Raw genomic sequence first — 23,799 nt, forward strand, 5'->3', positions numbered from 1 at the left:
CCTGTCCCGGGAAACCCCGCCAGGTACACAACCCGCCCCAGGTGCGGTCTGTCCGCAGCTGTGCACCCCCTCGCGCCCAGATGTGCACCACCACCGCTCCCTCACTCCGAGCTGTACAACCTCTGTTCTCCTCTCACAAGTCGTCTCTCTCATGCAATCTCCTCACCAACCCAAAAGGACGCAGAGTGCATGAATATCTTACCTGGTCAGGAGCATCTCTGGAGAACATGGATAGGCAGCGTCTGGGGAGGGAGAGACCCTTCTTCAGACTCGATAGGTCACCTATCCATTCCCCAGAGATGCTGCCTGACCAGCCGAGTTACTCCGACACTTGAGTATTGACCAGCATCTTCATGGCTATCTGGACTATACTTCTTCCCACCCTGTTTCCTGTAAGGACTCCATCCCTTACTCCCAATTCCTCCCGTCTACGCCGCATCTGCACCCAGGATGAAGCGTTCCACACCAGGGCATCGGAGATGTCCTCATTCTTCAGGGAACGGGGGTTCCCCTCTTCTATAGATGAGGCTCTCACCAGGGTCTCTTCTATACCCCATATAATAATATAACCATATAACAATTACAGCACGGAAACAGGCCATCTCGACCCTTCTAGTCCGTGCCGAACACATAATCTCCCCTAGTCCCATATACCTGCGCTCAGACCATAACCCTCCATTCCTTTCCCATCCATATAACTATCCAATTTATTTTTAAATGATAAAAACGAACCTGCCTCCACCACCTTCACTGGAAGCTCATTCCACACAGCTACCACTCTCTGAGTAAAGAAGTTCCCCCTCATGTTACCCCTAAACTTCAGTCCCTTAATTCTCAAGTCATGTCCCCTTGTTTGAATCTTCCCTACTCTCAGTGGGAAAAGCTTTTCCACGTCAACTCTGTCTATCCCTCTCATCATTTTAAAAACCTCTATCAAGTCCCCCCTTAACCTTCTGCGCTCCAAAGAATAAAGCCCTAACTTGTTCAACCTTTCTCTGTAACTTAGTTGCTGAAACCCAGGCAACATTCTAGTAAATCGCCTCTGTACTCTCTATTTTGTTGACATCCTTCCTATAATTAGGCGACCAAAATTGTACACCATACTCCAGAATTGGCCTCACCAATGCCTTGTACAATTTTTACATTGCATCCCAACTTCTATACTCAATGATTTATAAAGGCCAGCACACCAAAAGCTTTCTTTACCACCCTATCTACATGAGATTCCACTTTCAGGGAACTGTGCACAGTTATTCCCAGATCCCTCTGTTCACCTACATTCTTCAATTCCCTACCATTTACCATGTACGTCCTATTTTGATTTGTCCTGCCAAGATGTAGCACCTCACACTTATCAGCATTAAACTCCATCTGCCATCTTTCAGCCCACTCTTCCAACTGGCATAAATCTCTCTGTAGACTTTGAAACTCTACTTCATTACCCACAACCCCACCTATCTTAGTATCATCTGCATACTTACTAATCCAATTTACCACACCATCGTCCAGATCATTGATGTACATGACAAACAACAGTGGACCCAACACAGATCCCTGTGGCACCCCACTCGTCACTGGCCTCCAACCTGACAAACAACCATCCACCATTACTCTCTGGCATCTCCCATTCAGCCACTGTTGAATCCATCTTGCTACTCCACCATTAATACCCAACCATTTAACCTTCTTAACCAACCTTCCATGAGGAACCTTGTCAAAGGCCTTACTGAAGTCCATATACACAACATCCACTGCTTTACCCTCATCAATTTCCCGAGTAACATCTTCAAAAAATTCAAGAAGATTAGTTAAACATGACCTTCCAGGCACAAATCCATGTTGAACTCTGCTCACACTCCCCATCCCCCCACTCGTAACAAGGGCAGAGTCCCCCTTGTCCTCACCTTCCACCCTACCAGCCGTCACATACAACAAATAATCCTCCGACATTTTCGCCACCTCCAACATGATCCCACCACTTGCCACATCTTCCCTTCTCCTCCCCAGTCTGCTTTCCGCAGAGACCGCTCACTCCATAACTCCCTGATCAATTTGTCCCTTCCCACCCGAACCACGCCCTCTCCCTCTCCGGGCACCTTCCATTGCAACCGCAGGAAACGCTACACTTGTCGCTTTACCTCCCCCCTTGACTCCATTCATGGACCCAAGCAGTCTTTCCAGGTGGCAGAGGTTTACCTGCATCTCCTCCAACCTCATCTATTGCATCCGCTGCTCTAGATGTCAGCTGCTCTACATCGGTGAGACCAAACGTAGGCTTGGCGATCGCTTCGCCAAACACCTCCGCTCGGTTCGCAATAACCAACCTGATCTCCTGGTGGCTCAGCACTTCAATTCCCTCTCCCATTCGGAATCGGACCTTTCTGTGCTGGGCCTCCTCCATGGCCAGAGTGAGGACCACTGTAAATTGGAGGAGCAGCATCTCATATTTCGCTTGGGCAGTTTGCACCCCAACGGTATGAACATTGACTTCTCTAAGTTCAGATAGTCGTTACTTTCTCCTCCCCTTCTCAGCTCTCCCTCAGCCCACTGGCTCCACCTCTTCCTTTCTTCTTCCCGTCCCCACCCTCACATCAGTCTGAAGAAGGGTTTCGACCCGAAACTTTGCATATTTCCTTCACTCCATAGATGCTGCCTCACCCGCTGAGTTTCTCCAGCATTTTTGTCTACCTTCTGCAGTTCTTTGTTTATCCACCCCAACTCTGCTCTGCAGCCTCCATGTGTCTATTCTCATTTTGAATTTTGTTAACATCAGGTCTCCGGCGAACCTTTCCAATTCAGGTCGCTTCTGATTCATTCTTCACACACTGGGCGAGTACGTGGCTCTAGTCTGAATGAGGGAGGTTGCCCACAACTGAAGTCTGCACATTGTTTGAATGTGATCCCAGCCCACGGCAGGACTAAATAGAACGTGTCTCTGCTTTGCCTTCACAGCGTCGTCGGTCCAGAGCGTTGCCTCTTGCCTGAAAGTTCCGGTGGCATTACGTGCTTTTCAAACCCGATGAGACGCGGACGGCGACACTCCAATTGTGGAAAATCTGAGCTGAGGAATTAAAGCACACTCTGTCGGGTTACTGAGTGCTGGAGCTGTTTATTACCGATAGAACACAGGGAAGCCACACGATGTACTTAGAGTGCTGCTTGTTGTGGGGTCTGGGTTTAGCGATTAATTTCAGTCAAGTTCTGACAAAGGGCCCCTGAACTGAAACGTTCAGTTTCTCCATAGCTGCTGCCTAACCTGCTGGGCGTTTTATTAATGATTTATTTAATACCTGCAGATTAAATTAAATGTTTTGTTGTAGTTGGACAGTGCGATGAATAATCTCGAGGGAAAACATCAAGTAGAGGCGATTAGATCAGGAGTACACAACTTAGTGTCCAGTAATGTAATCTTATTTGTAAAGACAGCTCCATTTAATGTAATGGTGTAACCATTAAGCCCAGTTAAACACGATAAAAGATGTCAGAGGTTATGGGGAGAAGGCAGGAGAATGGGGTTTGGAGGGAGAGATGGATCTGCCATGATTGAAGGTGGAGTAGACTTGATGGGCCGAATGGCCTAATTCTACTCCTATTCCTTATGACTTTATGAACACCAAATCCAATGTTTCCTCGGGTAATTTAAACTGGACCCAATTCAGGTTGCAAGAGCTCCTGCTGTAAGATCAGCCATTCTCCATTGCTGATCATTACGCACGGCCCCAAATAACCACAATTCTGTTCCCCTCCTTCACTCTATTTACACAGCGCCACAGCTCAATTCCAGCCATCCTTCCCCGCCCTCTGCTGGCAGCAGCTGCCAGTGCAGCCTCTGGTGGTATGGAGGCTGCCAGGCATCTCCCACGTACTGCTCCCCAGCTCCCTCTTCTCTGAACCATTAAAAACTGAACCAATAAACCACTCCTCCATTGCCAGAGTGAGCAACACCGGAAATTGGAGGAACAGCACCTCATATTCCGCCTGGGTTGCTTGCGTCCGGATGGCATGAACGTTGAATTCTCCCAGTTTTGCTAGCCCTTGCTGTCTCCTCCCCTTCCTTAACCCTCGAGCTGTCTCCTCCCATCCCCCCGCCCTCGGGCTCCTCCTCCTCCCTTTTTCCTTCCTTCTCCCCCCTACCCCCCATCAGTCTGAAGAAGGGGTTCGGCCCGAAACGTCGCCTATTTCCTTCGCTCCATAGATGCTGCTGCACCCGCTGAGTTTCTCCAGCATTTTTGTGTACCTTCGATCTTCCAGCATCTGCAGTTCCTTCTTGAACACATTAAATATAGTTAATTTCTATTGTTTCCTCATGTTGATGAAAGCTCTTTGAACCGAGTCATTTAATGTTTCTTCTCCATACCTGCTGGAATCACTCAGGTAATCTAGCGGCAGCAGTTTAGAGTAATAGTCAGTGTTTCAGGGCCGAGATCCTCTGTTAGAAAAGCAAAAGGCTGAACAAAAGAAAAAACAAAGATCAAGCATTTGTATCCAAATATTTAATATTTAGGTAACGTTAAACTTGTACCAGAAGTCTTGCATGTTAAAGGCACATTAAGGCACAACCTTTTATATAATCACTTGGTTCGGCAGTGGGACATATGGCAACAAATGCTTAATGACTGTTACAGTTTGATGGCACGACTGCAAGGATTCATCTCCACACAAATTTCACACGAGTTACAGCCCAAACTCTGGCCTGGACTGTAGATGCTCTAAATAGGTTTAAACACTCAAAAACCCAAGGTCAACTGTCAGAAGCCATCATCGCATAAATGTGATCCTATAAAGAAAAGCCGTTTGCATACAAATCATCACAGCTCTGAAACCCTGCACTAAAGGAAGGTACATTTATAAGACATCATTTTTGAATTCAGATTGGCCTAGCGTTTTACAGTAAATGACATTACTAATGCAGGAAACAAGCTTGGAGAAGCAGCGATGAAATGATCTGGGCTGGACACGCACACCTCCCCTGCTACTCTCTGAAACCCAAGTATTTTCTGTGTTAGCCAAGAAAATGGATGTAGAGAGATTTTATGTCACTTTCTAAATCAGCTTCTCGGACAGTACAGCATCCCCATAGTTCTGCACTGGAGTTTAAATGTGAAAAAGATCAAACTCAGAAGACAGAATTTCAACGTGTTGTTTGAAGAAATGCTTTAATCACAGGTGGAGTCCCCTAGACAGTTCCAGTTCTCACCGGTTGAAAATCCACTGCTGAAGGTGAACCATTGCATTTTGCAGCACTCTGGTTTAGAAAAGAGCTCAGGTAGTGCTTGCCCACCTCTCCCACAGGAAATCCAATTTATTCTTCAACACAATCTTGCTGACCTGTGTTGACTGAATACACGGATACCACCAGAGCGCAGGATAAAGTCTGACTTCAATCCTCCATACTGTTTACATGAGGAGCCTCAGGGTAAAATACTTCTGCAAAACAGATGACTGTAAGCAAGGAGAATGCACCAGTGAATTATGGTAATTAAATTATACTACAGATTCTATTAAAAACTGATTGCAACTGATTGCAGTGGGCCTAAAATGTTTTGGTTTGGATGGTCCACTTAGAATGTCAATATTTTTATTTCTAAAAATGCAAGATTCCCCAAAAGGTACCTGTCCCAAATTGTTAAAACTAGAAACTTGGAGAGTATAGGTTGAAGCACACTCCCTTTGCTCTCTACCTCTTAAGTGAACACTCAGCATTTTACACACATGAGATACCCCCACATGGAAAGCCTGCCTTTAAGCACACTCTGCATACAGCCTCTCTCAGGCTACAGACTCACAATCCTCCATAGGACTCCAAGCTCCTCTCTCCTAATGCATGGACAGTATAACTACTCCAGCTTGCCCAGTCTGACATAATTCTGCTAAATATATACATGATCCTCAGAATTAAACAAAGCATGAAGCTGAAAACAAAATGTCTGGATAAAGAATTAAAGAGCGAACAAGTCCAGCCCGTGATCATTTAATTTTTCCTCCCTAGGACACTCGGGAGAGTCTCGGACACACGGGAATGAATATGCATGCAGACTCAACCATGCGCACACACACACACACACATACTTCCCTGAGACCATACAATTCAAGAGTCAGACAATGAAAAGCTAGAGCTGTTCACATCCTTTTCATCTGCAGTTAAGGAGGTTCTGGTGCCAAGGCTCTATGTACGACTTCACCATTGAGCAAAGTGCAGGGACATTGAGTGCCACAAGCATGAGGCAGAACACATTCTCCCGTTAAAGTTTCAGTTATGCCTCGCTGTTGTTATCAAATGCTGGAAAGCTGCATTAGAAAAGCTCAATGCAGTATATAACAGTTCCATTTGGAAAACGTATAAAATTGGTTAAAAAACAGGCAGGTTGTCCAGCCTAAACCAGCGGAAATTCAATAACGCTGATCATTACAACAGATATAATGAAGTCGGACACTGCACCAACTAGATCCACTAGGTCTTTGCTCCTTTCAACTTTCTCCTAAAGTATTCTGGGGCTGCCTCATAAAGCCACTCAGGATCCACCACGCACAAATCTCGCATGTAGCACTTGGAGGTGTGCAGCAGCTCGTTGTACAACATGTAAGGAGGCCTAGAGTGGAAGAGGACGGAGGAGGGGTGGATCACCACTGGCTGCCGAGAATCCAGGGTGAGGTAAGTTCCGTCCAGTTGAAGCTCCACGGCATTCAGAAACAGACTGTGGGCTAGGCATCGCCGGACATTGCTCGTGTCCGCACGGGACGACTTCAAGTGAACTCCGAACTGAAAGAGAAACAAACACATTAGATCATAACAAAAGTACTTTCAATTTGTCTTCTGAAACAATTAAATATCCCCATTGTGCAATTCTTTCACTCAGCTGACGGAGCAGGAACCACCCGCTGGGAGAACCAGACGTCAACCTCTACCAGCGAGCAGCCCTAGAATGTCGACCCACAGAGACATCAAGCACAAGCCAGAGGCAATGCTCACTACTGAACAGCCATCCATTCTCGACTGAGCCTCCCATGTAAAGAATGAGTGCCTGACACAACTCCCAATATGTGAACAAATAAATGAACATCAACACAGGTTTGCTAAAGATTGGCCTATTTCATTAAATTCTTTTATTATGTAATAACCGATTAACATTTGCACTTACTGAGTTTATGCGACCATTGATGCTATGGTCAATAAAGCACACCAGTGCCTTTTTTCCCCTCAGAGGATTAGGGAAATTTGTCATATCTCCAACAACTCTTAGCAATTTCTACAGAAACACTATCTTTTTGGGTGGCATCAAAGTTTGTTTTGGTAACCACTCTGCCCAAGACAGCAAGAAATTGCACAGAGTTGTAAATGCAGTCCATCACACAAACCAACCTCCCCCACCATCGACAGCATTTACACTTCACACTACCTCAGGAAAGCTGTCAACATAATCAAGGAACACTTATATCCCAGTCATTCTTTCTTCGCTCCTCTTCTGTCGTGCAAACAATGCCAAAGCTTGAAAGCATGTACCACCAAATTAAGGAACAGCTTCATCCCTGCTTTATCTGAATAGAACTCTCACATATCAGTAGAATTTCCCAATCTACCTTGTAGCGGCCATTGCACTTTTTAAAAATCTACACTCTCAATGAAGCCATAATCCCGTATATGTCCTGTCTTTTTTCTCTTTTGCACTACCCTGGCGTGTTCATGTAAGGTATAACTTACTTAGATAGTACACTAAACAAGGTTTCTCACTGTATCTTGTTACACATGACAAGAATAAACTAATACTAATCCCATTTATATGCATTAGGACTGTTTACTTATAAGCCTTGTCCATTAAAGTGTCTGCTTAGCACTCTCTCCTTTGCCATCACATCTTTGCTGCAGTTTGGTCACACACACCAGTGCAGAGCCACAAACAATAGCACAGTCTAACCAGCATATCGACAAGTTGAGGAACAACACCCTATCTTCTGTATGTAGCCTACTGGACTTGTGATCAAATTCTGCAGCTTCAGGTAACTCACCGTCGCTGTAGTAGAACTGGCCACTTCTGTGACTAGTAACATTAGCACATTGTGACCTGCTGACCAAGTCCCAGTTCTTCACTTCCCACCTTTCACATTCCTTTCTTTATTCTCACTCCCCAACTGCACTCATCACATGGCTTTTGTTCCATTATTTTTTCTCCCCCAAGAGACCTTATTCTATCAGAGATATTCCATTATAGAGATATCCATAACTGACCCACCTTCTCTACAACTTAAAACTATCTTGTTTTCTCACATTTGTGCTTCTGAAGAAAAAAACATTGATTCAGTGTTATTTGTTTCTTTTCTTCCCACAGAAGCTGCCTGAACTGTTGAGTATTACAGCATTTTCTTTGTTACTTCAGATTTCCAGCACCTGTAGTATTTTTGTTAATTTTCAATGGATGGTATATGAATACAGAAGGCATGGACATCTAGTAATGTTCCTCAAAGTTCAATCTGATATCAATAAACGACTCAAAAACTCAGCTTATGCAGCCATGACAAAAATTGAAAATTTACAAAATATGTAAAAGAATAATTACAGACTTCGGTCACAGACTGAAGTGGGCAGGCATGAGGCAAATGAAGTTAAAGTACAAATAATGAAATGTTAACTTGATAAATTTGAACAGGATGCAGGACCAGAGCAAAATCCAGTGATGCTCACACCCCTACCAAAAGGTGAGAGAACATTATGCACTTGCCTGCCTTAGTCCTCTGGGTGAGTTGCAGAGGGGCTATCAACCAACATTCAACAGGTTGCTACCAAATGCAGCCATTGTGTGCTGAGGGAGGGAGGGAGGGGGATGAGAAGAGAATATTTTTATAGCGGACTGGCTGTTATTCAGGTGGGCTACTTTGTCCTTGCTGATTTCAAACCCCCAAAACGTGCCATCCCACACAATTTTGAATTTAATTTGCTATTTAATACCCAAGTTGGTTAAAGCCTCAACCTGACCAACATTCCAAAGAACCAGGGACTTTCTGCTCCTCAGGCATGAATTCTGTTGGACAGCCATTTTTCGCTTCCTCAAGCAATGGCCCCAACTCAATCACCAGGACTGAGCGAGAAACATGCTTTACCTTCACACAAATGTCCCGCAGCTGACGTCTAACTTCCATCACCATGGTCATGTTTCGGCTATTCACATAGTTTTCTCTGCACCATTCCTAAAAACCAGACATTGGACAAAACAAAAATGGAACATTACAGAAATGCATCGTAGACTTTCAGTAATTTGAGAAGGACCCATAGGTTACTTTAATTCTTCCCCTCTCGTTCTCCACAAGTGTGGACCGAAGGTTCTATTTCCACTGTTGTCACACTGATCCCCAACAGTTCTTCCAATAGTCACAGATTAGACTATCAATATTAAGCAGAAAGTGAACTCACTGCAACAGTATTGTTATATGCAAGTGCTCAATGACTTATTTTGCTTTAGATTTCAACAATGAGTAAATCTAAAAATGCAACAAAATGGTTTTATTAAGACTTAAATTAATCATCACTCCGACATTTCCACCACCTTAAACCTGTCAGATTTTCACGTCCGCACTCTTTCCACTTCCTGGGGGAGACCACCCTCTCTACAATTCCTTGGTTCACTCATCCCTTACAAACCAGTATGTCCCTTTCCCAGATAATCTCCTCTGCAACCACAGGGGCTGAGGAGTCAAGAGTTGAGGTTCACATTCTCAAAATATTTTAGCACTTTAACAAGGAGAAATGTCTTCACCCAGTGAGTGGCGAGTCATTGGCAGTCTCTACCCCGGAGACCTGTGGAAGATACGTTTCTGGTATTGGAGTAATCAAGGGATCTGGGGTAGTGCAGGGAAATAACATTGACTAGATGATCAGCCATGAATGTTGAATGGCACAGCAGACTCGAGAGGCTGAACAGCCTGTTCCTGCTCCTACGTCTACACCATCTACTCGTAGGAAATTGATCACATTAGCCTCAATGGTATCATATCCTCCATTAGACAGCGGCCCACCTGGAGGACATTTGCTCTGCATTCAAAGGTGAATGGGACATGGGAAGGAGCAACCTCCCGCATGTGAGGAAATGCCTAGACCACCCACTCACGGGTTTGTGGGCTCCAGGATCAGGAGGAATAATTACATTGGGTAAAACAAGACAGGTAATACTAAATAATTTTCATTCTGAAGGGTCTGGCCAAGGTCAGCCTTAACGTGTTATTTCACCTTGCCTCAACAGTGCAAACAGAGAACTTGCAGGAAGGCAAATCCAAGCCTTGGAAATAAAACTTCGGGAGCAGTCAATCTATGAAACAGGTTTCCTAGGAAGACAACTGAAGATTCATGCAAATGTAAATTATATACTTTGCTGAAAGAAAAAAAACCTTTGGGTACTGTTGACAAGTAGTCTGAGATGTCATGTGGAGGGTTTGGTTCTTTTGGTGGGAACAGGTGACCTTAGATATAGGTAAAGCCGGTTCTTCACAGCTGGTCGTTTTCCACACACCACTGGGATTTGGTGTAGACTGATCGATATTGTTTTAATATACCTATTGCTTTTTCGCTCAAATGATAGAAGATAAATTAGGTAGACCTTAATCTTATTTCATCGAGCACTTGTGCTTCTAAGAGCCTTAAGGAAAAATAATTCTCCTTACCCTTTGTCCTGCTGTGTTTTTAAAGGCGTAATATACATTTAATAGGGTCATATGATCTCCCTCACTGGAGATGAATTTCCTCCTGGCAGAAAGTACTTCATCCTGCTGCGCCCGAGGATTGTACAGGACACTGTCCACCGACAACAAGGAAACAATAGTCAAGATTTCTTCAGTGCAGTGAAATTCTGGGGACACCAGGAGAGTCTGTCAAAGAGAAAAATGATAAGTATAATGCCTTACCATGTTACTTTGGTGAATAATAGAACAGGATCATGAACAATTGGCTTTAACCTGGTGTTTATGTTCTTTACAAGCAACATCCCTATCCCTCAGCTGGCCCCATCCATGTGTCCTTCTCTTCCTTTTTTCCCCTTCAGTGCATGTTTGGTCTTTGCTTCTATCATTCCCAATGGTTCCTTATCCCCATCTCAGCAAATAAGTTTCCGTCTAGATGCCTTAATCAAATAACTGTGGACTAGTTTGAATGTACAGTCCTGGTCCAGTCATCTCACCCCAGAGTCCCTTCATATACCTTCACATAGCAACCTTCTTATTAATCAGATCGCTCCTCAATCTATTCCAGAGTGAAAAGCCCCTCTTGTCTGTTCTGTCTGAACCAGTTCTTATATCAAACTCAAAATTGGTGCATGTGACATTAAATGTGAACTTGAACTAGATGTCAACATTATTGTAATGCTTCCTTTGTTCATGACTGCCTTCTCACAGTGCCAGAAATTCATGTTTGATCCTGACCATAGGTGCAGTCTGTATGGAGTTTGCAGGGCTATTGCATTATAGCAAACTACCTGTAAATGTATTTTCAGAAGATATTTGGAACAGTAGCTCATAATTAATATTTTTTAGCAAAATGGTAATCAGTTGGAGTAGGATGAAATGTGGCCACAAAGTTAGATCCAAGACCAAAAGCTGAGGGGAATGGCGAGTGACTTTTTTTTTTTTACACTGAATGGAGATCAGTGTTAGGACCAAAGCTGCCTTTCTTTCAATAATAACCAGGGTATGGGACATAATTTTAAAATCGGACATGATTGGAAAGATAGTAAACAATAAGGAGGATAACAACGGTGTTCTAATAGGTACATGCCAAGTGAAGTTCAGTGCAGAGAATTATGAAATTATGCATTTGTTAAAGACTGAGCAGAGGCAATACAAACCAAATGATATAAAGTGAAAACATACAAGTAAGGGAATGCAGATACACATATTACAGAAGGTAGCATGTGTAAACAGAAGAGTAGCAAGTACATTTATAACTAAATCTCACAAATGAAATATGGGCTCAATTCTATGCAGCACACATTATAGACAATATCAAAACGATGAAGAGAAACAGGTTGTGCCTCTTAGAAGACAGGTAGTAAAAAGACATGCGAGGTCATTAAAAACTTTGTGGAATAAACAAACTGAAGCATCAACGGCTGAATGATTGACATATGATTATGCTTGAGCTCCTTAAGAAATAAAATAACTAGAATCTTGATATTATTTTTGATATTCTTACTAACAATTAATAGAAAAAAGATGGAAGCTTAATTTTCATTATTATATATTTTTTTCTTTCCTTGTATTGCCAACACTTCATTTCTCTTGCCCAATTGCTCTGAAATACAGTTCATTGACCATTTATCCGAAAGTTCGCCATTGCCGACCAAAACTCGATTCCCACGGCCCTACCACCTGTGGCTCATTCCACCCACAACTCCAGCTGGTGCCTCCAATATTCAGCTTCCCTGTCCCCACAACCTCTGCTTTCTCTCACTAAATAACAAATCTTTCACCACTCTTCCCACTTACACACCCCTGCCAACTAGAAGCCTTCTGAATAAAAAGGACAGCTGAGGGTCTGGACATCTCCGCTAGCTGTGGGTACATTGCTAACACCAGAGCTAGGTTGCATGACTTTGAAAAGCTGTTGCGTACACCAGTTGTGTTTGCTACCTTGGAAAATCTGGGTTCCAAAGGAAATGCTGCCATTTTGATCCCCAAGGGTGTCAGGATGATCTGGTTGTTTTTGCGCTCCACAGCTCCCAGTTGTTCAAGTTGGTCAACAGCTGCTCGGACAGCATCTGCAGATACACAGCATCTGGTTAAAATGCACAGTATTCACAGAATTGGCAGACTACACCTGCAACAAGACAGGCAATACCACAAACAAGAATACAAAAACTATATGCAAAATTATAAAGGCCTCTAAGTGTTATTAGTTTTATTCTATTATTCAAAATCCTCCAATTTAAGGATAATAGCTACCTCCATATTCCAAAGATTACAATTCTGCTAAAATTAACTGTATTGGACGATTTCGAAGTGTGTGAGTGCAAACCTTGGGCGTGCTTCCCTTGATTTTATACTAAAACAGAATATTCATTGGTTCTCTGGGCAACGGGAAGTTCCTTTCAGGTCTGAGCATCACTTCTGCCTGACATCAACATGATGAGATCAGGCATGGAAGACAGTGGTGCCACTCTATCCCAGCTGTACAAACGTCCACAAATTGAAAATGCTGAAATTACTCAAGGCAGGATCTTTTTTGTTTGCTCTTAGTGACATCATAGAGCTGTTGAGAGTCAACTACGCTGGTAGGTCTCAAACCGGTTGCAGGTCTGATAGGGTGACCTCCTGTTGGCTGAGGGTCGGGAAAATCTCCTTTGCATCCTTTTTCACCTCAGATCTTCACATCCTTCCGAAAGTGCAGGAACCAAAATTGGATGTAATAATCCAGTAGTGGCCTACCAGTATTTCATAACGATTCATCATGACCTTCCTGATTTTATACTCTGTACCTCCATTTATGAAGTGCAGGACCTCATGTGTTTTATTCATTCTCAGCACTGCCACCTGAATATATCTGTACACCCTGCTCCCTTGGTTCCAACATTCCCTTTGCAACTGGCCCTCTACTGTTTCCACAGGTTTCACTTCATACTTGTCAGTATAAATTTCATGCCAGTCCATGCCCAACAATGGCATTCGCAGTGCAGTTGTGAATCCAATAATGCATGCCTTCACAGTTCAGTTCCCCTGAGCCACATGGTCCTGGTGGACTCAATGAAACAAAGGTGAGCTACAGTTAACGAGCCAGCAACCTAGGTTCAATCTGGATCTCTGGTGCTGTCCCTGTGGAGTTTGCATGTTCTCTCTGTGTCCGTGGGGTGTTCCCGTTTTCCTCTACAGCTCTAAAACATGCAGGTTGGCAGGTGTTGCAAATTATTCCACTGAATAGGTGACTGGTTGAATCTGGGTAGGGAGTGGTTGATGGCAAGGTTGGGAGAATAAAATAGGATTAGTGCAGAATCAATGTGAACGGGTGCTTGATGGTTGGTGTGGACTTGGTGGGCAGGAGGTCCATGTCTGTGCTGTGTGACATCATGTCCCTATAATGTCATTTAGTGATGACAGAGTGTAGAATGATGGGCTGGATGAAAATGTTCCTTCCTTTTGTTCACTGTCAGGATGCTAGCATTTCTAGACATTCTCTGACAACTTGGTTAGTACTGGAAGATATTTTCAGCACCTAGAGCCAGAAGTTGACAAGGCCCACAGCTTTGAATCAATTATTTTTTTTATTTTGCAGCAGTGGATTGTATTGAATTCTATTCTATAACACCCTTTACACCTTTCCCTATTCATCTACTTACCAGAAAAAGATACTATCTCTAACTTTTCCACTCTGTAAAAGGTCATCACCATGTTTCTTCTCCACAGACGTTTGATGAGCTAACTATCCAGCATTTTTTGTTTACAATTCTGATGCATTAGTTTTAAAACTTTGTCTTTATGTTAATTATTTTTTCAGGCAAGTAAACTAATGTTTGATCCTCTTACCTGGAGATGGTTTGGATATAAAATCAAACGTGAGAATGTCGGGAATCCTAAGTGCCAGGAGCTGCAGCACCACACTTGCCAGGTTACACCTGTGCACAGGAACACAAGAGGAATGGCAAGATTGGGTCACAGGCAGCACTGGACAATGTCAGAATTAAATAAATATATTACAATTTGCCACCAAAAGCAAACTGGGTCCCAGTAACCGGCAGCAATAAAGCAACAAATTGTCAGAGACAGTTGCAGCACAAGAGATCACCTTTGTATCTCTGGGACGGTCATGTTGAGGAATTTTTCAAAGTCGTCCTCTGTGTAGAGACGGTAGCAGATTCCCGAGTTCTGCCTTCCTGCACGCCCGGCTCGTTGCCACGCCTGGGCTTTCGACACTTGCTGCACAGCAAGAACCTCTAGTCCACTCTCTGGAAAACAACATTCACTTGATTGCTCCAGTTCCATTTATTTGCTTCCATTAGGTGAAATAAGACTTGTTTCATTATAAATACTTCTGGTGTTCCCAACAGAAGTTAAAGTCTGTCAACTGGCTTAAGGGTTGATGGTACTTCCCCCATTGACCAAATGCTGGAACAATGGGGGAAAGGTGAAGGAAAAGGGAAAACGGAAGAGGAAATGTGAAAGAAAGCATGAGGAGGAAGAGGAAAGGGGGACATTTTATATATTACCTACCAGGGGTGTAACGTTTAGCTTTAACCATTCCTGTGTCCACAACATATTTGATGCCTGGAATTGTGACAGATGTTTCTGCTATATTTGTTGAAAGAATCACTTTGCGACGGTCCTAAAGAATAAAACACAAACCATAATAAGCAACTTTTTACATAGGTTTCTTGCTCAATTGTGAAAATGCACAATTAATTGTCAAGCATTAATGTCCAGTTTACATGAAGCCATTTAATTCTGGATATTGGAACTGCACTCAACCACAATCTAAATGAATATTCTTAGTAACGATCTCTACATAACGAGCAAATGCAGCAATCTAAGGGTATGTGAAGAATCCAGGGAGTAGAATCAGGAGAGGGCCATTGGGCCTCTTGTGCCTGCTCCACCATTCAATAACGTGTGGCGTCACTTTCCTGCACTAACTGTATATCCCTTCATATCTAAAACTGTATCTACCGATTCCTTGAATATTTTCAATTACTAAGCTTTCGCTTGCCCTTGGGCAGATAATTTTAATGATTTACAAGCCTTTGGGTAAATAACTTCATTTTTTCATTATCCCAAGTACCCAAGCCTTTGAGATACTGACCCTTGGTTCGAGCTACCCAGTTGGGGAAAAATATTTGCCCTGTATCTCCCTAGTCAAGCCATGTAAGAATTTTGTGTACTTCAATGAGATCACTTCTCATTATTCTCAAACTAAGACAGCTTGGACCCAGTCTACTCAATCTCTCCTCGTACAACAATAGGAAAATGACAAATGTTTCCTGGTACAAGGACTTTGTGTTTGAAGTCCACTAATTAGTAACCTTCCTTTAAATTTGTATTCCTCGTGAATGAAATGTCTGAAAAGGAACTGATTTCAAAATCAACTCTACATTCAAATGTCCAAGTATGGAAACAGTAAATCATATCAGTCTATGTGTTAAATGCCAATACACAGCCCAATATACCCAGAAATAAACTATTCAACTGTCAAATAGCTAAATAGAGAAAGAACGCTAATTTTTAATACTGGATTAAAAGTTTTTGAAAGTACCTTCGGTCCTTGTTGAAAAACACGAAGTTGCTGCAAGGGAGGGAGCGATGCATAGAGAGGAAGCACTGACATCTGGCAGGAGCCTTGTGGAAGGTTCTTTGAAATTTGCTTGCATGTCCTGCTCATGGCCTCAATTTCCTCCTGACCCGTCAAAAAGACTAGAACGCTGTGCGAGGGTGGAGCTTCCTGTTGCAAAAATAACAATCACCATTTACTCACAGGCAACTCAGATGCCCTCACTATAGATTCCATTCCTTCATCCCTTTACCACCTTCCACTCAGTTTTCTTTGGGAAAGCACAATCCATTTGGATATTTTGATGTCAGTGCAAAAATGGAAGAGGTGCAGATGAAATGTTCTTCTCACAGGAATTGTTAGCTGTTAAAAACGTACAACAATTACTTGGATGAATGGATTGTGTAATTTCCAAAAAATTTTGATACAAACCTGGATATCATTGTGGGCATGGAAAGCTTAAGGCAATATAAATAGAAACTATAAAAAATATTATTAAATATTGGGTTAATTACATTCATCATGGCTTTGTCTGCGGCAAGTCACACCTTACTAACTTGATTGAGTTTTTTTTTTTGAGCCGATGAAGCTGACTGATGAGGGCATGGCAGTGTCTTCATATCTGGCTTTCCATAGAAGATAGAAGGTGGTGGTGGAAGAGTGCTATTCTGTTGTTATTTGAGATATATAAAAATGACTTAGACATAAATGTAGATGGGTTGATAAGCAAGTTTGGGGGCAATACCAAATTGGTGGAGTTGCAGGCAGTGAAGAAGGCTGTCAAAGGATCAAAGGACACAGCAGGATATAATCACTGACAGATTTGGGCAGAGAAATGGAATTTAATCCAAGCAAAAGCAAGGTGTTGCATTTGGGAGGTCAAATACAAGGGGAAAGAATGCATTTAATTGCCAGATCCTTAGCAGTATTGATGTACAGAAGGAATTTAGGTCTTTAGCTCCCTGAAAGTAGTAACACAAGAAGATAGTGGTAAAAAAAGATGTATGGTATGCTTATCAATCAGGGCATTGAGTATAGAAGCCAGTAAGTATTGTTGCAGCTTTATGAAACTCTGGCAAGATTGCATGCGGATTATAGTGTGCACTTTAGCCCTTCCCATTACAGGAAGGATGTGAATACATTGGAGAGAGTACAGAAGAAGTTTAGCAGAATGCTGCCTGGATTAGTGAGGATTAGCTATAAAGAGAGATTGGACAAATTTGGATTGTCTTCTAAGCAGCGTTGAAGATTGAAGGGACACCTGATAACAGTATTTGTAATTATGAGAAGCTTAGATAGGGAAGACAGTCAGAACATTTTCCCCCAGGGTGGAAATCAAGTTCAAGTGAGTTTATTGTCATGTGTCCCTGTATAGGACAATGAAATTCTTGCTTTGCTTCAGCACACAGAACATAGTAGGCATTTACTACAAAACAGATAAGTGTGTCCATATACCATGATATAAATATATACACACATGAATAAATAAACTGATAAAGTGCAAATAACAGAAAATGGTTATTAATAATCAGTTTTATCCGAGCCAGGTTTAATAGCCTGATGGCTGTGGGAAAGCAGCTATTCCTGAACCTGGTTGTTGCAGTCTTCAGGCTCCTGTACCTTCTACCTGAAGGTAGCAGGGAGACGAGTGTGTGGCCAGGATGGTGTGGGTCTTTGATAATACTGCCAGCCTTTTTGAGGCAGCGACTGCGATAAATCCCCTCGATGGAAGGAAGGTCAGAGCCGATGATGGACTGGGCAGTGTTTACTACTTTTTGTAGTCTTTTCCTCTCCAGGGCGCTCAAAATGCCGAACCAAGCCACGATGCAACCGGTCAGCATGCTCTCTACTGTGCACCTGTAGAAGTTAGAGAGAGTCTTCCTTGACAAACCGACTCTCCGTAAACTTCTCAGGAAGTAGAGGCGCTGATGAGCTTTCTTGATAATTGCATTAGTGTTCTCGGTCCAGGAAAGATCTTCAGAGATGTGCATGCCCAGGAATTTGAAGCTCTTGACCCTTTCAACCATCGACCCATTGATATAAATGGGGCTGTGGGTCCCCCTTCTACTCCTTCCAAAGTCCACAATCAGTTCCTTGGTTTTGCTGGTGTTGAGGGCCAGGTTATTGCGCTGGCACCATATGGACAGTTGCTCGATCTCTCTTCTATACTCTGACTCATCCCCATCAGTGATACGCCCCACAACAGTGGTGTCGTCAGCGAACTTGATGATGGAGTTTGCACTGTGATTGGCTACGCATCACGAAATACCAAAGATTAGAGGGCATAGCTTGAAGGTGAGAGGGGAAAGGTTTAAAGGAGATCTGTGAGGCTAGTTTTCGTTTACACAATGGGTTGTGGGTGCCTGGAACATGCTACCAGGGGTGGTGGTGGTGGATATGGATACAACAGTGACGTTTAGGAGCCTTTTAGAAATTACTAGACCAAGTGCAGACCCGTTGGGTCTGCTCCCCCAACGCAGCCGTTCCCTACCCGTAGCCCCCACGGAAGACGTGGTCCTCCAACTCAAGCGGCTCAGGAATCAGCAGTGCGGCTGTTTTTAAATGGCGTCTTTGAGGGGAGATGCGGGCGCCAGCAGCCGTTTTGGTCGCTGGCCAGCAGGAGGCGACTAAATGAGTGCGTGGGGGGGGGGGGGGGGGGGGGGGGGGGGGGGGGGGGGGAAGGATTTTATTAAAAATGTGTAGATAAACACGACAAAATTTAATGAGTGGATACTTGGAATGAAAAGTGAAATCTCTGCCGAAATGGAAAAAAACTCGGCGTCTCTGGGTCTGACGTTGGCGTAGCAACGAATCAAAGGCTGGCACCCACAGGCTGGCAACCACAAGTCAGGCAGAAAGCCAGCAACCAGCCAGCAGGCACACAGTTTTAATATTAGATAGATAGATAGATAGATAGATAGATAGATAGATAGATAGATAGATAGATAGATAGATAGATGGGAATGGAGGGATACGGAGGTAGAGGAGTGGAACTTGACATCATGTTTGATACATACATCAAGGACTCCAGTTTCCAGTATTCCCAGCAGAGAGAACTTTGGATTCAACCTTCTACTTCCTTGGATTCCAGTGACTTTTATTTTCCTGATCCATGTGGGCCTACGATCCAGGCACACGACATTAAATAGGCTACGCTCATTCACTGTTCTAGTTGTCACTGCCAAAAATTCAAACTAACAGTCAACTTACATGCAAAAATGGATGCCCAGCAGAACCATTTGTGCTTTAAAACCTGTTGAACGTTCACAACAATTTAAAAAAACATTTGGCATATCCACTCACCTGATGGATCTGAAAAATTGACACCAGCGAGGCATGGAGGTAGTCATTCTGAGGCTCCTTCGTGTAAAAGATCTGAATGGAATGCTGTCTCCCCTCCAGATACAAAACTGGTGCTTGGTTGAAGTACTGTGAGAAGAGATCTACATCCATTGTGGCAGACATGATAATTACCTAGTAATAAAGAGTCACCGAGAAACTGTTATAGTTGCAATGAGTCCATTCTCCTTTTAAATAGTCAGTAGAAACAAAAACTAGATCCTGTTTGGACAAGTTGTGTGCTAATCATTAATAAGCTCAACTTAACTAGGAAATATTTCAGGTAACTTCTACAGACAACCCCCCCATTCCCTCCCCCCCTCCTCCTCCTCCTCCCCCACCCCATTCCCAACCTCTGGCTAACCTTGCACAAATTTATCACCTCCACCTACACTCCTTGCTCCAGCTTTACAATTCACAACTATTCTATCCTCCAGCTTCACTATCTGCAACTCTTTATCCTTTTAACTGACACCTGTTTTTCTGATCTCTTGCCTTTGTCCAACAATCCGCCCATCATAAACCCCCTCTTCTGTATTCACCTATTACCTCCCATGCTTTGTCCTGTCCATTCTCTCTGAATAACTGGCAAAGTTGATTGAAAATAGTCCTACTATTTACTGTACCGTTCAGCATTTCTGATACCTTAACATGAAATATGGATGAAGATGGGCAGGGCAATGAACAACAAGGATACCCTTGAGTTTTCCTAGTGGTTTTGTGTGATTGGACCACAAACCTTTTTACCTTCAATGGCGTTTTATTGAGTTCCTTCCGTTTTCTCTGGGCACTTTTCACGATGCCAAAGAGAACATCTGTTTGTACAGTCCTCTCGTGGGCCTCGTCCAAAATCACAACACTGTAACGGCAGAGCAGGGAATCTACCATGGCCTCTCGGAGCAGCATTCCATCCGTTAAAAACTTAATTTTACTCTTGTGTGACGTGAGATCTTCAAAACGCACAGTGTATCCAATCTGTCAGGTAATTTACAAGAAATAAAATATGGATATCAAAAAGGAGGGACAATGGGAATACAAAGATCGATAATCAGCAAAATACCACCAACAGTATTGAGAGATTACTTTAGAATTATAGAAATTCACGACGGATGATGAGGCCATTCAGCCACATGAACATGTTGACAAACTGGAACATCTAAGATGATCCCATGTCCCGACTCACTGCACAGCCTTGGAGATTTAGGTGCTTCAAGTGCACATCCAGGAAGTTTCATATCCCCTTGTTATCATCCTCTTGTATTAGATTTGTCTTTATATTATGTTGTGTTATTTGTTATATTATGTTGTTTATTGCTCATATTCCCTTACCATTGACTCAGTGCTGACCCATAGAGCCACCCCATTAATTTCCTTCCCCTATAATCTTTTTCTTCCTCATGCTTAATAATTATTTCCCCCTCCCCAAATTCTCCTCACACCTGCCTACATTGAACACCCACGAACAGGCTCTGCGGCCATGTCTGTGCCAAACCCAATGCAACGTTAAATTAATTTTCTCTGTCTGCACATGATGTATATTTGTCTATTCCTTGCTTTTTCACATATCTACCTAAAAGCCTCTTAAATATCACTATCGTATCTGCTTCCACCACCACCTCTGGTTGCGCATTCGCCCTGTAAAAAATCTTGCCCCACCCATCTCCTTTAAACTTTTGTCTCTCTGACATTAAAGCTATGCCTTCTAGTCTATGACATTTGCAATCTGGGAAAAAGGTTATCTCTACTCTATGCGTCTCAAAATTTTACATAATTCTTCCAGGTCTCCCCTCAACCTTTGATGCTCCCATGAAAACAATTTGAGTTTTGACAACCTCATCTTATAGCCCACACTGTCTCAAGGGCCTGTCCCACTTGGGCATCATGCAGGTGGCGTGCGAGGATTTTGAGAATCCCAAAATCCTGGGGCACCACACGCTACTCCATACGCCACCACGCCTCATCACGCGACATGCACGTGCCACGACGTGACGCATAAATGATGTCGTGTAAATGACGTCCAAGTGGGATAGGCCCTTAATACAGGCGGCATTCTGGTAAATCTCTTCTGCACCCTCATCTGTTTGAGTTATATTTAGTTTATTGTCATGTATACTGAGGTACAGTGAAAAGCTTTTGTTGCATGCTAGCCAGTCAGCAGAAAGCCAATACACGTTAACAATTGAGCCACCCAGAATGCACAGATACATGATAAAGGGAAATTACGTGAATAATGTCTAGTGCAAGATAAAGTCCAATAAAATACGATCAAAGATAGCCCAAGGATCTCCAATTAGGTAGATCGTACCTGAGGACTGCTCTCTAGTTGTTGGTCGGATGGTTCAGTTGCCTGATGGGAATTGTAACCAAAGACCAAATCCTCAGTGCCTGCAACAATCCGTATCAGAGCATTACCTAATCAAGAGCAGGTAGGAATGGGCAGTCCATGCAAGTCTGGTTACCGACATCCATATTCAACGTGAATAAATAAACCTTACCAATGTGCCTAGTTCCGTTTTCTTCTCTTCCGAGACTCTTGCTGCAAGTGATATCGCTGCCACTCGCCTCGGCTGTGTAATTGCGATGACACCATGCCCTCCGATGCAAGCTTCATAAAGATACTGAGGAATCTGTGTTGTCTTCCCAGAGCCTGTTTCACCTAGTATCACAATACAAAACATTCAAAGGATCGTCTCCGATAGCATTTCTATCATCATTTAAATTATTTTGCGAATAATGCTCTGAAACAAGGGACAAATCTCATATTGGGATTTCCTGGATACGAGTCTAGACCCCAGCAGTATTTTCCAGCCAATTAGCAGAAATTTATCATTACCAAAAAGGGTTGTGTTCCATCATCAGCCCGGTAACAACACATCAAATCATTATTACTGACAGATCATCCAAGACTATAGGAATGGGGTCCGGCAGGGGTAGGGTCGGTATCCGCGCGGCTCTACCTATGATGATGGCGGTGTCCAGGTGACGGAGCTGGCCGATCAGCTTGGCCCGAGCCCGGTAGATGGGGAGCTCCCTCCGCTGCTGCTCCATGTTCCGGCCGGTAGCATAGTTACCCCCCTGACTGCGCCACGCCGCCGTCTTCAACCTCTTAGCGGGCGGGGACCGCGCCTCCATTCGGCCAGCGAGGGCCCGCCGGAGCTGCCGCTGACGCGCACAACCTGCGCCCCCCATCTGCACCGGACGTCATCAGTCTGCTCCCGGACGATGCACATGCAGCCCCGCAGCAAAGAATTAGCTCCTCTATAATCTTTGCCCAACAGCGACCAAAGATCTTATAGTAGAGCTATAGGATCTTTGGCAGCGACTGCATCTTTCATTCTTCGTCTGCAGCTCCAGCTCACTCTTCTGTAGGTGCAACTCAAGAACCAAAGGATAATCACAGATATCTCAGGTGCAAAATTAATCAGGTAGTAATTGTAGGATATTCAAAGGTTAAAAGGTTCTTTATTTGTCACATACACCAATTGGTGTAGTGAAATACGGATTGCCATTGCAGCACATTAAAAATAATACAACATAACAATAATAAAGAAATTTAAACATTAAAACATCCCCCCACAATGGTTCCCATTATGAGGGAAGGCGCAAAGTCCAGTCTCCATTCCCATGTCCACCCATAGTCGGGCCTATTGAGGCCTCCGCAGTTGCCTTTACGGAGGCCCGATGTTCCAGGCCCTTCTCGCTGGATGATGGTACTCTGGCGTCGGGAGAATCCTCTTCTCTGTGATAGCGCTCCAGTGCTGTGCCGCCGCCGAAGCCGAGGTTCTGGCCGGTCCCCTCAGGAAACGCCACTCCAGGCCCCGCTGGTAGGCCGTGAGGACGGATCGAAGGTGCTGCTCGGAGGAAAGCCGCCTCCGACCAGGTAGGGACCCTGAAAAGCAGTTTCCCCCTCCCCCAACCCCCCACATAAAAAAGACAACCTCCAAAAACAAAACACCTTAACTCACTAAAAATAAAAAAAGAGGGGAGAAAACGGACAGCTGCAGGCTGGGCAGCCATATTTTGCCCACCTTTGCAGTTGCAGCTCCTAGACTGTGGAACAGCATCTCTCTTCCCATCAGAACTGCCCCCTCCATCAACTTTTTTAAGTCGAAACTTAAAACTCATCTTTAGTCTCAAGCCTTTCTTGACGTCCCCTGAGGGAGGGCTATATGTATGTATTTATGTATGTACTCAATCTATGAACCAGTGCTGTATAACGTTAGCACCTCCAC

At 43.7% G+C, this 23,799-nt stretch overlaps 1 protein-coding gene across 2 annotated transcripts; it reads right to left on the reverse strand.

The window, feature by feature from the left end:
* Positions 1 to 4,476: 4,476 nt before the first annotated feature.
* Positions 4,477 to 22,769, reverse strand: dhx33 (DEAH-box helicase 33). Of its 2 annotated transcripts, XM_033045917.1 has the most exons (12): positions 22,525 to 22,768; positions 22,063 to 22,223; positions 20,315 to 20,542; positions 19,532 to 19,702; positions 16,214 to 16,399; positions 15,178 to 15,289; positions 14,753 to 14,912; positions 14,494 to 14,582; positions 12,607 to 12,734; positions 10,648 to 10,851; positions 9,094 to 9,180; positions 4,477 to 6,760 (listed from the first exon to the last, which is right to left on the reverse strand). In XM_033045917.1, the coding sequence occupies exons 1-12, from the start codon at positions 22,754 to 22,756 to the stop codon at positions 6,452 to 6,454; spliced, it is 2,067 nt and encodes a 688-aa protein (XP_032901808.1). In that variant the 5' UTR covers positions 22,757 to 22,768; the 3' UTR covers positions 4,477 to 6,451. The 2 variants fall into 2 exon arrangements, with proteins under 2 accessions (XP_032901808.1, XP_032901810.1); XM_033045919.1 differs by lacking the exon at positions 10,648 to 10,851 and having other exon boundaries at positions 22,525 to 22,769.
* Between the last annotated feature and the right edge of the window lie 1,030 nt (positions 22,770 to 23,799).

The sequence above is a fragment of the Amblyraja radiata genome, chromosome 28, assembly GCF_010909765.2.
Source record: "Amblyraja radiata isolate CabotCenter1 chromosome 28, sAmbRad1.1.pri, whole genome shotgun sequence".
In the NCBI taxonomy this organism is placed as follows: Eukaryota; Metazoa; Chordata; class Chondrichthyes; order Rajiformes; family Rajidae; genus Amblyraja; species Amblyraja radiata.